Below are 15,320 nucleotides of genomic sequence, written 5' to 3' on the forward strand. Positions count from 1 at the left end.
AAACCAAATCCGCACTTTCTTCAGTTGAATCCACTACGTCATCACGTCAACGGTTGCACATCGTTTTGCACTTTCTTCACACAGCACTTCTTAAACACAAAAATAAACAGGTACTGAATGTCGGCCTTTTAACTGCAAAGTGTCATGTTTAAAGAAACTTTATAAATCACCAGTGATGTCTTCAGTCGTGCAGTGATTAAAGAAAAAGATAGCTTACCGCGCACTTGAAGGACAGGCGCTACATGCAGCCATTTAAGCTAATTCAGGCCTCTTAACAAAATAATGTTGAACTAGACTTTTCCCAAGAGGTAATGGCGCTTTTGTTTATCAAAATACTCATTTCATTGTATACATCTACTGCCACGGTCTTGTGGATACTTAATGCTCCACAATGTTCTGTTTGAAGACAGGTAAACTTTATAACACATGACACATTTATCCATGACACTAAAAACTGCTCATACACTGTGACACCCCAAGAGGGAGACATTTATGCAGTGTTAGCAGATAAGGGTATGAATTTGATCTTCATCCAGAAATACACTCTAAACCTTTATTTTAACATCACACATTCATTCACAATCACCCTCGACAAAGACACAAATGTGTTACCTTTTCTTTTTAATTCAATCCAAGAGTCACATTAACAAGTTATATCATAGCAGTCCTGAACAGACAAATTCAAAGTAGCTTGCAGTAATGACTCTTTATCATCAAAATGCATTAATAAAATAAAACCTGTTGAGTATAGAAAAGACAGGAAGTGAAGCTACAGAGAAAACAGAGTTCAGTTTCCTGGTCCATGTACAATAAGCCATCAGAAAGACACCATCGCTCTGACAGAGTACACAAGTCTTTCGTCTTAGGCTCACTGCTAGACAAACTGGTAAGCAGGCAGCAGTAGCATGAATATACAAGTTTATCCCTTGCAGGTTTACATTTTCCCCAATGATAGGAAGTAGAAAAATGAGATTCACCTCTATAGAGGTATTAGGATAAAGGGAAGTGAAACAAGTGTAGAAAGCAAAAGATCCCAGATTGTTCATACAGGCCCCAATGTGAGATTGTTCTGAATGTAAGAATTGAATACATAAAATGTACATACTTAGCTTGCTGATGAAATACATCATGAATAATATCTGTTTTAAACAAAACAGCGTGAGTGTTGGCTTGTTGCATTTCATTCTGGGCCAGGTGTCGAATCTTTTTTTTTTTTTAGTTTTATTCAAATCAGATACCCCACAAAAGTACAAAAAAAGTACAGTTTCCCTCAAACATCTAGTGAAATATATCACCACCTACTATAAGATCACATCACTTAGGAGTACATTTAATACTTGTCCATTCCAGGGTGCAAACACATTTTAGTCATTCAAATCTGTATGCTGTTGGCAAGCCTTACAATTAATAGTCATTCCAAGGTACAAAACTTTCACAAGACTGAGACAGAGAAGAAATCAGTTCCTCAAAGTTTGGTTGAAACCGAATCAAACCGAACTCTGTCTTCATTTGGAAAAAAAAAAAAAAAACTTTCTTTGAATGTGTGTTCCCTAATTTCCTCTGTACTCCTTTTGTAGCAAACATAACTGGAAAAACGTATTCATATTAATAAAAAATAGCTACAATACTGTAACTGAAAAACTCAAGTTTTACAGCATGTGATATCTCTTTAAAAATAAAAGAAAACAATCTAAAGTGCAAGCACAAATATAAGTTAAAAAAAATAACCCGGGAAAAATACTAAAAAGATTGTTAAGCAACATTATGTTAGTTTTTATGAGCGTACAGTCTAGTGTGTTTTTGTGATGCGGCCCGTCATGTGGTGGCAGACTTCACCTCAAGGCCTGACACACTTAAGCACTTGCACTTTTGCTTATGCTAACCTGCACGACTGAAACATAAAACATAAAAAAGTCACTAAAGAGGGTTTGAACAGGATAAAAAGTACATTTGAAAACCAGGAATTTTTCAGAAAATGTCCACTAGAGATCAGCGCTTTGAGTAGCTTCTGATTGTGACAAGATTGTCTATACATTCTCTTTTTTAGCATAAAAATTCTATAGATTCAAGGCTATCGGTTTCCATAAGAAATCTGCATTTTGTTTCTAAGCAGTCAACTCAGCAATAACAGTAATAATATAACAATAAAACTTTACACTTTGTCGGAGGAATACAGCACAAAACAATCGCAGTATTATACAAAGGAAAACAAATGTGGCTCATTTTTCACCATCAATACAATCTGCTGAGGAGAGAAGATCACAGATCTTTGTCATGGCAGTGAAAATAAAAATCATTCATATACGTATATCAAAAATTCACAAAATGTCCTGCATTTGGAATATTCAAAATACATATCAGAACTCTCCAAAAGCGTACGTCTTGAGAAGGCTTAAGAGATGTGAACTATTGCTTCACTGAAAGCCAGAACGTAGACACACAAACAGTATGAATGGTCATGAATGTGGCGGGAATGTGAGACTCACCAACAAAATAAAGAAATACAAAATAAAATAAAAAATATATAAAACTGAATGAGGTTGGATATATGATAAAAGCAGCCATTAAAGTATAGATCCCACACATTGACTCGCTACAGAAAAAAAAAGTAATGGTATTCCCTTTATAACTGATTATCCCATAAAATGACATCATGTTAAGTACTGCACTGTTTGATGAAATGATTGCACAGTAACATAAATGTCATTTATTGTTTAATCTCAAGTTTTATGTTGTTCTGTCGCTTGTTGCTTTCAGAAAGATATAAACAGCTATTTGTTTGAAATGGACTGACATTATCATCTTTGGATGCGAGATGTTCTGTCCATACACTGAAAGGACAATTGGAAATTCAAGTTAAGTTTTTTAAATGAAGATTAGATTACTGGTCAGATTCAAAAGCATTAAGTTTCTTTCTAGTTCAAGTTGAGGTAAAAGTCTATTGTGATCAATAATTTAATGATGAGTAAAAACTAATGTACAGCTGTACTTTAAGTCTGTTTGAAATACATATGCATTTTTTACTGAGAGGTTAGCAAATCATATTAATGGACAATTACGGTTGTGCCAGCCAGTAGATAATGCTACTGTTAAAAAAATCCCAATTCCAGTCAGGCCTCAAATACTGATCTTGGATTTAAAAGTGTCAGATCACTGTTAATAAATTAAGCATACAGTTTATCTTATGTTCAACTAAATGGGTTTGATGCGTTAAACTTTTAACACATGCTATAACAAAAGATGTACAACTAAGGAATGATAAAAATGTAGCGGTGTAAGGCAAGCTTTCCAACTGAGTGTGCTTTCAGTGGTCACACATTTTTAACTTCCCTACCTGTTACACCAACTGAAAAAAAAAAAAAAAAAAAAAAAAAGAGGTGACATGAAATCACCAGATGCATTTTTGGTCCACGTTGTGAAGTTTCACCATTTAAAAAAGACACTTAATCTTGCTGACCTGAAAGGAATAACAGTGATGCAGTAAGATGAACGAGGAATGAATAGGGAGAAGAGTACTGAGAAACAAAGACATGCGCGATACCCAGTGAGCATCAAAAATGATGACATCATACGAGTTTAATTATTCATTTTTGTTACTGAACCCTGAGCTAACTCAAATATATCGCAGTTTATATTTATATATGTATGTATGTAACAGGCTCATAGCATTTATGACCATCAAATCACAGAAACCTGGGTTCACCTCAAATGTGGCCTGTAAAAAACCAAGTCACAATTGTCACCGGTACCCTTAGGTCTTCCTTCAAACATGAATAATCCTCAGTACTGCTCATAATAACATGAGCCCATGCATTCTGCACTTTTAGCTAAAAGGCAGCTACCATTAAAGAGAGGAAATAGATAAAAGTTACAAATAAAAGAGTCGAACACTGATTTTTACTAAAACTTGACCATCTAGGGCTGTGTTTTTTTGAGCGTCCCTCATGTTTAAAACATGCATAGTCAGCACTATGTTGAAGGGGAAAAACAGTACAAATGTTTGCCCCAGGAAATTTTGTAAGTGCTTGCCCTTCAAGTATTGTATCTGAAACAGCCACTGTTTGGCGTTTTGACGATCTTTGCAATTAGAAGAAAAAAAATCTTTTAATAAAATAAACTTTGACCAAGCTGAAAATAACTTCAGTAATTTCATGGAAACAATATGAATAAAAAAAGGGTCAGGTAAACGTCTTCATATTTGTAGTTACAGAAATGTAGTCCCTTACTCTTCAAGCCAGTTACTTAATGACAAGTAACTACCTACCCACTCAGCACCCTCTCACCAGGAGAGGTGTTAAGTTTTCTGACTCGACACTTTTGTTCCCTCTCAGTTGTGTTTCTTGTGAAGTCCATCTCTTGTGCCGTGGTCGTTGGGACTAAAGTCAGGGCAGATACCGTTTGCTATTTTGGTGCTGGCAGTGCCCTGAAGGTTCAGGGGAGACAGGGTGGGCTTTGTTTGGTGGCTGCGGCACGTGCCGCAGTGGAGGCCTGCGTTTTCTGTATACAGGTACTCTTCAGAGAAGTCCGGGTGCTGCTCCACAAAGCTCCTGAACCTGTCTGTACAGACACCACAAGAGGGCACCAGAGACAAAGGCAACATTAGTTAAAGGCCGTTAAAGACAAGGGCTGCACTAAAAACTAGGTTGCCTTGTTTCATGAGCGAGAATTACAAGAAAACCAAGCAAGGACTGCTTTTCATCCCCAGCTAGTGGGGCTTTTATAATCCACACACTTACCGAAGGTGATCTTCCCTGTGTCTTCAGCATCAATGGCAGTAAACAGACGTGACACACTGAGGCGAGTCACACCTAAAGCTGTCTTCAGGATAACTGCCAACTCCAGCTCTGTGATGGCACCATCCTCTTCTGCCTCAAACATCTGGAGAAGGTACAACAGGTAGAAATGCAGATGGTCATCTCTTTGACTTTGCCTTTAGGGATAATGCTTTGACTGGGCTGTCAAATGAGGAGCCTATTAACTTAAATTTCATATTTGCTCTTTTGACCAAACTATTTGGCAATGTGATTGACAACATATCCTCACTGGAGCAGAGAGGTCACAGGACTTTCAACTTCAACATTAAACCTGATGACATGAGGAAAAGATCTGAGCATGGCCTTGTTGAAAAATGTTTAATGAAACTGGGATTTGATGCATAAGAAAAGTCAATCTATATCAAGTGACTTTACAACACAGAAAATGTCTGACTAATGCTATGGAAGAACAGAAAATTCTGTAGCATCAAACCAGAAAGAGGACCTACCTTGAAGGCCAGTTTCATGGTTTCCAGAGTTTTGGCAGGTCTGCATACGACAGATAAGGCTATTACATATTCTCTGATATCCATGCAGTTATCTTCATGCTGTAAAAACACACAGAAAATAGCATGTTAGAAAAGCTGGACACAAAAGATGAGATGACACTGTTTCACTTAAGAGTTAAACGATCAGTGTTACCCTGAATTAGAAATATGACTCTGTGGTAAATTCCATAAAAGCAGCAGTAATAAATTTTGCAACCAGTGTTCAAGATGTTAATGATAAAACCACTTAGCTGACAAACAGGTTTGTTTGGGCGTCTTACTTTTGAACTGAACCACAAAATGTAAACTACTTGCATATCAATTCTTAAAAGTTCTCGTAGTCTTTACCTCGTCAAAAAGAGCAAACAAGTCTCGCAGCATGTCCGAAACTGGCACGTCGAGGAACTGGGCAAAGTCATCCAAGCCCAGCTTCTGTCCCTCTAACTTCCTGGCTCTGTTCCCATACTCCTGCAGGACTTTTTCAGTGTTCTTAGGTTTCAGCCTGGGATAGTTGAGCAAAAGACTTTGTTAATAAATAATTTGGGAAAAGAGAAACAGGAAATGTAGAAATGCTACAGTGGAAAAAACATCAGCAAAGCAAAATAAAACAAAGAATTATGGTCACTTGAGTTCAGGCAGAGACAAGATTCCTAGGTTAAAGGTCTCAATATTGATAAACACATTTTTGCCAAACAACCCTGATATGTGAAAGAAAGTAAAAATTAAATTTAAAAAATATATAATGAACAAATAAATTAATAAAAAATCCTGCGTTGCTTCTGTCACCTAGGAAGTGAGGCAACAGCTTCTACCAGGTGATTTGAGTGGGCTCCTGTGGTGTCTTACATGTGTCCATTTAACCACAGGAGTGATCAGAGTTCACAACAATGTTGAGGCATCTGAGGTTAGAGACAAATGCACAATCTAAAACAATACCACATACCTAAACTCTTAATAACACTCAAATTTTACCTCTAAAGCATGCTGATGTAATTGTGGCTGTGTATGAACAGGGTGGGCCAATCTTCATATTGAACTAACTCAGAGCAAACTATAACAGGAAAATATGAAGTTCAACACGTAAGCAAGACTAAACTCAACACAGCTGTGTTTGCAAAATAAAAAAGCTGGCAGAATGAAATGCAGAGTGCAAATTCAGACTTGTATCACTTTTCCCATCATGACTGCAACCAACTGCAATGACTCCTGTGTATTCCCTGTAACTGAATTTTGCCAACTCCTTCTTCTGTGCTAGACAGTTGTAGAATGGTGTTAATGAGGATCAAGGGTACGAAATATAAAATCTGCAAAATGAAATTCAAAGACAGACAAAATAAAAGCACTTGAAATACACACACACACACACACACACACACACACACACACACACACACACACACACACACACACATATATAAACGGGTGGCTATTTTTTTTTGTTTGTTTTTTTTCTTGAGGTGTTCAGTGTAGTTCTGGATGAACAGGAGTCTTTACTGTTTGCTTTTAGACTGATTGACAGAGAGCTGTCAGCTGCTTCATAAGCACATATAGTGTTAAGAAGGGTTCACTTGATCTTTTCATCCAATCTGCCCTGTTTGTGGAATATCTATATAGCTGCAGTAGATGGATGTCATTTTTCTTCAAGATTGCACATTAATTTCAGAATCAAACTCTGCACTATTTAATGTGCTGCAATACAATAAATACATTATAAGTTCTTATTCTAAGAATAATGATGATATGCTTTTTAGTTATGTCAATCAGACATAAGAACAAACTCTTTGGGAAAGTAATGAAAAGACAAGCATCAGGGGGAAAAAAGCATCAGTGCTTCTTTTGCACAAGAATCTTATTTGTTATATTGTGAACAGAAGTTAATTCACATCGTGAGTATTTCGTATGATAAGGCCTATATTCTATTATGTATCCTGAGTTGACTGTTTTGTTACACCCCTAATGAAAATAAATGGTACAACTTTAGTTTGAAATAATAATCATTGTAATTTTTAGTGCAACAGCCCAAAGAATCTGTTGTCATAGAATAATTGAGCATTGTGTTGGTTGTTGTTTTTGTATGTGGTGGTAATCTTTTTTGTGGAAAAATAAATGTATACACTAACAAAAAAATGTTCCCTATTAAGCGAATTGGTGGTAGCTAGGCATGGTTTTCTACAAAAACTTCTACATTCTGCATTTCTCTCTGCAACAGCCTGCACCCTTCCCTCTAAGAAGACTTCCTGCCTGCCAATCAGTGCAGAGCCTCATCATTATACCCTCCCAGCCTGCTTGGACCAGTGTACGGATAACAATGTGAAAAACTGGGAGGTTGCACATCATCCACATAGTACAAATTTGTTTTGCATCTGAATTTAAAACTTTGCTTAAATGACATCCAGGATACAGCTAGTTTGAAATAACCAATATTTTTAAGAGTTAGAGTAAATTAAAACAATATCAACTCATATGACAACTCTTTGCGTTATCTATTTAAATATTTACTCCATTTCCTTCTTCAATGCACTGGTAGTGGTCTTTAACATTCCTTACAGCTGGATAATGGAGGAAGCAGAAAAACTTGTGTCCCTCTGATAGACATGGTGCTGCCAGACTCTGGTTTTCACCTGCCAAAGAGGGGCTGCCCGGAAAAACCCCCAAAACAAAACCTGTACCATGTGTTTAAGTCACACTCTCCTCCTCCACAGATTCCCGCTGCAGGCACCTGACCAACCAGTGGGAATCACTGACACAGTGACAAGGACACAAGCTCAAACTGCCTCCCCACCTGTGGGCACAACCGGTTGCATTTGCTGGAATGCTCACCACGGGTCCCACAGCCCAGACACTGAACCTGGGTCCCTGTGGTGCTTTGTGAGCGTTTTCCCCCTGTCATGCCCTTCAGACCCCTTTTTTCCTCATTAATCTTCAATAGTAGGAGTGTATTGGAAGGTTCAAGTGACTCACCCCAGTCTCCTGACAAGCTTGGCATATTCCAGTAGACAGGTGTCGACTGGCAGTCTGAGCTGGCCTTCTGCCATTGCCAGCTGGCAGTCTTCAAATGAATAGTCTGTGATGGGTACCCCCAGGGCTCTGAACACAGCACAGAGGAGACAATGACGAGACATGAGTTTGTGCAAATCGATACCTGCCTTGGGCTTATAAAGGACAGTCGCAGAAATGGCTTCTTGAATGTTGAGAAAGACGTGTTTTCTTGTCTCTCTGCAGAGGTGAAGTTTTCAAACTCAAGTGTGGGAGTGACAAGGCAAACAGATGGCAAGAATAGTCATTTTCACCTGAGCACTTTATACAAGGCTTAAAAAGAAGAACAAAGTTGGAAGAGAGGCTTTGAAAAACAGTTTAGGTTTCTATTCAAAGGAGAGTGACACTCATGAACTTGCACAGGATGAATACTTATTGAGAGGACATGAAACCAACTTACAGCTTTTACTGTGGGTATATTTCCAAGCATCCTGTAAGCGCTAAGGCTGACATCACTACTGGGTGTAGCTTTTGTTGTACACCCATGAATTATGACAAAAATACATAATGTATCATGCACATATGTCCAATCTAGAGGTCGACCGATACAGGTTTTTTGGGGGCCGATGCCGATGCTTTCCAAACTTGGGCAGCCGATGCCGATATGCATAGCCAATTTTTCCAATTTGATATTCAGGCCGCTTATTAAATAAATATATATTTATCACATTTTTGTGAAACGCAGCAATTTCTGAGCAACTAAAAGAAATCTATTACAACAATTCGTGTCCAGTCCTCTGAACATTTATTCAGCTTTCAAAACAATGAAATATTTTGTCTGAGTAAACACACAATGTAACAAGCAGTAGTAAACATTCACACTCTTCTTAAAATGTCAAAAAAGAAATTTAAACTTATTAATATAATTTGAACAAAAGTATGTAATGTATCCAAGTGGTTCCACAAGTTTGAGGTGCTCATCTTTTTTGTGCCTGATCAAAAATTGCGTCATTTTATACAACGGATCAAAAATCGGCTTTTTAAAAGAAAATACGGCCAATGGCCGATAGAGACAAATGTCCAAATATCGGCCCAATATATCGGCCAGCCGATATATCGGTCTACCTCTAGTCCAATCAGTACCGTCAATCGTCAAAATTTGAACTTACTTTGCCATGACGCGCCTCACATTGATAGCGAAGAGAACTGGGTTCTTTTTCTCTTCCTCCGAGGGCGTGTAGACTGGGAGGAACTGCAGAGAAACGAAAAAGAAAAAGATAATTTGTTAACCAAATCTTAGACATCACTTTTTTGTTCCCAATAAGTTTACTTTTTGATTAATTGGAGAACTTTGTTGGAGAGGAAACTTCACATCATCAGAGATAGAAAAACATCAGTACAAGAGCCGTTTTTCAAACAGCAGCTGTTTCATTGATTTGAATACTGAACAAAAGTTGTTCTGATGAGTTAAGAGAAAATGATACAGTCTTTTGAGTGCACCCAGGAAAGAGGCACCGCGGGATACCAGGTAGACACCTCTAAAAGGTAGAGTGCAGGATTTATGTTAATGTCACAACCACAGAAAGTCATGAAGAAGTGAGGCTGTTAGTCAAAAAACGAAGGCACTTTTATTTTTGAATTAATATATCAACAGTTGTTGCCAGTGATATGATTTTAGTGTCACACAAGTCAGGACAATGCTGCTGTTTTGATATTTTGTCTATCCCCTGGCCACAGAGTGTTTGTCTCACCTCAATCACAAACTCGTTGTGTAACTGGCAAAGTGTCAGCCACAAGATTTCGAACCTGGAGAAAAACAGAACATCAAATAAGAACTTTTTTTTTAATCTGTTCAGCTGCACCAAGGGGGTTACGACTTTAGACTCCAGTTGCATATGATGAAGTTTCAGTCAAACAGCACATGGATCTATTAAGTTGTGGTGAGATGACAGCTCTCAAAGAGAAATTCCGGTGATGAAGCTGAATCAAAACAGGACAGAGTATTCTGAGGACACCACAGAGACAGATAACAAGGGCAGCCTTTCTCCTGGAGCCATTACTAATCTGCTTCCAGTCTATTTGAGATCTCATTGTTGAGATTCTGGTACAGACTTAAACGTTCATTTCCAAAAGATGAGCCCCAGTTTTTAGCTACGAAATGAAATCAATGATTTGTTTTTATAAATGCAAAAATAGAGTCTTTCAGGGATTATCATGTCATTTGTATACACAAGAAACATCACGCTTGTTAATAAAGGAGACCTCTATGTTCAAGGATAGAACAGTGTTTCATAAGAACGTAATTTGAAGTTTTAATGACTGTAACTTAAGTCCAGTTAAAGAAAACATAGAAAATGCACAAATCAAAAATAAGTTATGCACTTACGCTCCAGGCCCTTGCCATGTCCATGTGATTGTGTCCTGTAAAAGTACATGAAGAAAATGTGTCAGGCAGGTGCCAGAGAAAAAAAACATATCATTTCAGGAAGCTCCAACTTAACAGTTTCCTTCAAGCTGTTCCTTTAACTTGTAGGAGGGTTGGCCGTTTATTCTCTTTTTCAGATACAAGCTAAATTTCTAGGTCATCAGGTTCAGGCTGAAAATCAGTTCTTTTGTACTTCCTAATTTGACTACTCAAGACTACTGGTGCTAAGATACATCTTACACGAAGCTCATTATTTTTTAAAGGTTCATAGATTCGTCTGTTATTTAGGGAGAGCAGTAATCGACCCTGATTTAAGACATTTTATCCTTAGTGTCTTTTTTATAATGGCCACGCTTTTCACATATATTCCCTCACAATACAGCTAGACAATAATCAAATTATAAAGAGTGTTTAATTGCCACATTTACTAAAAATTAAGTCATCTGCAAAAACGACTGAGTGATTTTAATATTTAACTACTCCCAACATGGTTAATTGCCCTGATGAAGGCGATGTTGCGTAATTGATAATAAAAATGAAAGGCAATAAGAAAAGGAAGGAAAGTACACTACTGCTACTGAAATGGCCTTAAAAACCCATATGAAGTGTTTGTTGGTGACCAGAGAAATATAGTGTGTTCTCTCTGTGCTTGTTCCAAATTATATGGAGCAACAACACTGTTGCTGTGACAGAGGGCAGAATGGAGAGATGCACGGCAAGCCATTACAAACCAAACTACAAATCAGCAGCAAACAAAATCTGGCTGTAATACTAATCTGAAGTAGTAATCTTCAGCTCCTCATGATTTCACAACAAGTTTTAAGGCTCTGAACTGGTTAAATTCTTTGACCTCACAAAAGGACACGTATTTAAAAGTTTAAAACTAACATCAAATTTTAACAGAAAATTGTTGGACTTAACATTTCCTGTATCAAATGAGAGCAATAAAACAAGAACCACCACAATGACAAAGCAAATTTAAATCTAAGAAATCTTCACTTTGGTCAAATGATGTTTATTGTTAACTAGACCTAAATATTAAAGAACATCTCAACATAAAACCAGCACAGGTTTACTCAATGTAAAAACCTAAACCAGTCTCCTTTCTCACCATGTCCTGAGTTAACATTGGTTTGCAACAAAATAACAAGCCTGAGCAGAGCCCTGGACTTGCTTTCTGAGTCACACCATGATTAGCCAGATTCCCAGTCAGGCCATCACAAAGTTTCTCCGCACACTTCACTGGATTCTTTTCATGGCTGGGCTCAAAACAAACTTTCTGAAACATCAACAGACCAAAGTCATACTGCTTCAATTAAAGCTTAAACTTGAACTATTATGGACACTGGACTAATTCTGGAGTACAATAGTAATCAAATATGATTAATAAATCAAACTCATTCTGGCATCTGTTGCCACTTGAGTCCCATCTGCAAACAGCACACATATTGCTGGTCTCAAGAGGGTAACAATGCTTTTAAACAGACTGATGATTTCTGTGAAACTCCATACAGCAACTTGCAGAGTGATTTGTGGTGGTGCAAATAGTACTTTCAGTTTTCAGTTTAGAGATTATATCTTAAGGCATCTGACTTTTTGTCTTTTGGATCCAGCAGTCTCTGCACGTTCTGCAGAAATAAAGCATTTAACATCCACACAATGCTTTGCAAGCTGTGCAGAGGTGAAAAAGTATTCACGGACTGAAACCTTTGTTTTCTTTTTTCATTTGTTGCACAAGAACTGATCTCACTGTCATGTACACTGCAACAATATAACTGCCTTAAGGAAGACAGTCTGAATAGGTGCCAGGTTAGTCCAATATTCAAACAGCACCTTGTCCCCTAAAACTATGGAAGTAAGATATTCAATCAGCTATTCACATTCAATGGCTTTCAATAATTGTACATGGTATAAACAAGCCTTGAATAGAGCATTACCTGAGCCCCAAACTTTGAGAAATGACACAATATGAACACGAGTACTGACTGGGGGCAGATCGTACGGTACCGTCTGGGATTCTGCTGAGTATGTGAAATCTTTCAGCATTACTCAGAACATTTTCTTCTTCATGGGTGCCATATATAACTGCAATATCTCTCAACCCGTCAGGCGGTCTGCTATATGTTTACCAACCTACAGAGTGAGACTCTGGCAGGTTGCCAAGCAGGCTACAGGGCACACATAGTCTGACTTTAAGACACAAACAAATGCCCCAGCAGCACATACCCCACATAAGACAGAGGGATATGAATTAAAAACTGTTATGTTATTAAACTTGCTACATGTTGCATGACAAAGACATTTTGGTTATGCTTATATAGTTAAGTTCAATGTAACAAATACTCAATTGCAGTTTCAACTTTGAAGCTTGTAGTGGAGTGATCTAAAATACTGAATGGAAGTTAAAGACCATAAAAGATTATCTTATAGAAAGGTGTGTTTGAATGACTTTTGGACCTGAGAAAATAAAGTTAAGAGTCATTTCAAAACACTATGTTACTGATGTACAACCATAAACAAGCTTACCAGTTGATTTGGGTAACGAATCACCACAGGTTGCACTGGTACAGCTGGGATAAAGGCCCCTACAGTAAAACAGACAGGTTATATTTCAAAAAGACTTTTCTACATAAACAAAAAATGACCAAATAAATGCACCCACAATTTTTACCATTCCACATGTGTGTCTGATGTTTATAAAGAATTAAAGTACACCAAGTGTAGTACAAAACACCAGCAGCAGCTTGTGGCATGAGATTTAAGGGACAGAAAGAAAGGGAAGTTGAATAAAAGGAATGAAAGGAGAGGTTTTACCTGGCTTAAAGGTGATTAGGCAGGATCTATTGGTGCATGTTCCCTCTGGAAAAATCATGATCTGCAGGAAACAGAAAATACTTCACATTGAAACAGAAACCATATCAAAACAGTAAGACCAGTGTATCAAAATTATGAATGTCAGGGGGTTTAATTTTAACATTATTGCACCAGGTTGTTGTAAATGAAAGTCCAAACACAAGGGCACAAGTTGAAAACATTCAATTCACAGCTGGCAAACTAGAGTCTATGTGTCTCTTAAGTCATCATTTGAAACTAAGGGTGATACAACAAAAGTTACTGAGGAATATGGACAGGTAGGCTCACACCAAGTGTAAACTTTCAGTCTGAAAATATGAACTCGTTAAAGCAAAAAAATAAACATAGTAATAATAAATAATAATAAATTTTATTTATAGAGCGCTTTTCAAAAACTCAAAGTCGCTTTACATTAAAATGTTAAAAGTGCAGGTAAAAACAAGTGTACAATAGAAAACATAAAACGTGGTGACAAAAACATGCTTATAATCTAGTTCAGAACGATTATTAATATCAACTAATTATCATGATAACACCTTTTAAAATATTGCCCAACTCTACAGGGCCGCTCAAGTCTCCCATTTTCTGATGGATACTGACATCACTACTGTGTGTAGCATGATGATGCTCCATGTCACAAAGCTCAAAGTCACAAATCATCTCAAATTGGTTTTGAACAGGAGTTAACTGTACTTCAGTGGCCTACACAGTCACAAGATCTTAATTTGATAGAGCTCCTTTGGGATGAGGTGGATTGGGGGTTTTCATCATGGATGTGCAGCAGGCATTTCTGCTGCAACTGTGTGATGCTAAGAGTAGGCCTAATCAGGTACCAACAAAGTATACCTCGTCCTGTGTATGAACTACAATAAAGACTGTGGTGCCTGTTAATGGTTACAAACAGACAGCTAGATCCATGCCATATATGCTCCACTCTGCTCTGAAACATCTGCATCGTCCTGGTGACACATTAAACTAATCTATGATGAACTGGTCTGGGTCACATGGCTCATCTACTGTCCTTCCCCACATATAGACTCATCAAATATTGAAAAACAAAATGCTTTGTCTCAGAAAATCAATATGTGGTGTGATTTGTTCACATTTTCAGACATAGCCCACTGTACATCAACAAAAGCTGGGCACAACAGAATGGATAAAACAGAAGTTTTTTCTAACAATAAGTCATTAGGAGAAACTCAGAACAGCTGTGTAACTGTTTAAACCAATTAGATCTAAACTCATCTAAGATATATTTCTACCTGTGCTTAAGGCTTTACACTCTGATCTGTCTGCCCAGGACCCACTGCAAAACCTAAAGTAAAGAGTCTGTCTTTGTCAAGAAACATTAACACTTCATAACCCCTGTGCTAGATAGTTTTTTCTATTAGAATAAACTCTTTGAGATGTATCATGTCATATTTAAAGTGGCTCCTGAAATAACTGAATTACAATAAAAGAGCAGAAGGGTTGAGTTGTATTGTAAAGGGTTTTATAGTTGGGTCAATGCTATAACCACATGCTATTGGATAAGTGCGTGTTTTCATCTAAAAACACAAGTGCCTAAATGGATTTTAATTCCTTGTACCTGAGGCCATTCCCCTCCAGAGTGTGCTCTGCGTTTGATCTCCTCCACAGTCCTCTTCCTGGAGTCCTGGTCTGACCGCGACACAAACACTGGCCTGATATACTTTATCAAAGCTAGAAGCAAAAGAAAAAGAAAAAGAGAAACAGGGTGAGAAAATGCAAATGAATGCAGACATT

General features: G+C 37.6%; 1 protein-coding gene across 1 annotated transcript in view; it reads right to left on the bottom strand.

The window, feature by feature from the left end:
- Positions 1 to 613: 613 nt before the first annotated feature.
- The window catches only part of LOC141800918 (lysophosphatidylcholine acyltransferase 1), a 31,254-nt gene continuing 16,547 nt past the window's right edge, over positions 614 to 15,320 (bottom strand). The window contains exons 4-14 of the mRNA XM_074683776.1: positions 15,145 to 15,257; positions 13,518 to 13,578; positions 13,230 to 13,288; positions 10,665 to 10,699; positions 10,030 to 10,084; positions 9,448 to 9,530; positions 8,264 to 8,389; positions 5,651 to 5,804; positions 5,264 to 5,362; positions 4,737 to 4,878; positions 614 to 4,557 (exon numbers count right to left, since the gene is read on the bottom strand). Coding sequence (XP_074539877.1) covers positions 4,328 to 4,557; positions 4,737 to 4,878; positions 5,264 to 5,362; positions 5,651 to 5,804; positions 8,264 to 8,389; positions 9,448 to 9,530; positions 10,030 to 10,084; positions 10,665 to 10,699; positions 13,230 to 13,288; positions 13,518 to 13,578; positions 15,145 to 15,257 — 1,157 coding nt within the window. The 3' untranslated portion in view covers positions 614 to 4,327. The remainder of the gene's footprint in view (positions 4,558 to 4,736; positions 4,879 to 5,263; positions 5,363 to 5,650; positions 5,805 to 8,263; positions 8,390 to 9,447; positions 9,531 to 10,029; positions 10,085 to 10,664; positions 10,700 to 13,229; positions 13,289 to 13,517; positions 13,579 to 15,144; positions 15,258 to 15,320) is intronic.

Source organism: Halichoeres trimaculatus, unplaced genomic scaffold (genome assembly GCF_033239565.1).
Source record: "Halichoeres trimaculatus isolate MK-OKI-2021-1 unplaced genomic scaffold, fHalTri1.1 fHalTri1_scaffold_12, whole genome shotgun sequence".
Classification (NCBI taxonomy): domain Eukaryota; kingdom Metazoa; phylum Chordata; class Actinopteri; order Labriformes; family Labridae; genus Halichoeres; species Halichoeres trimaculatus.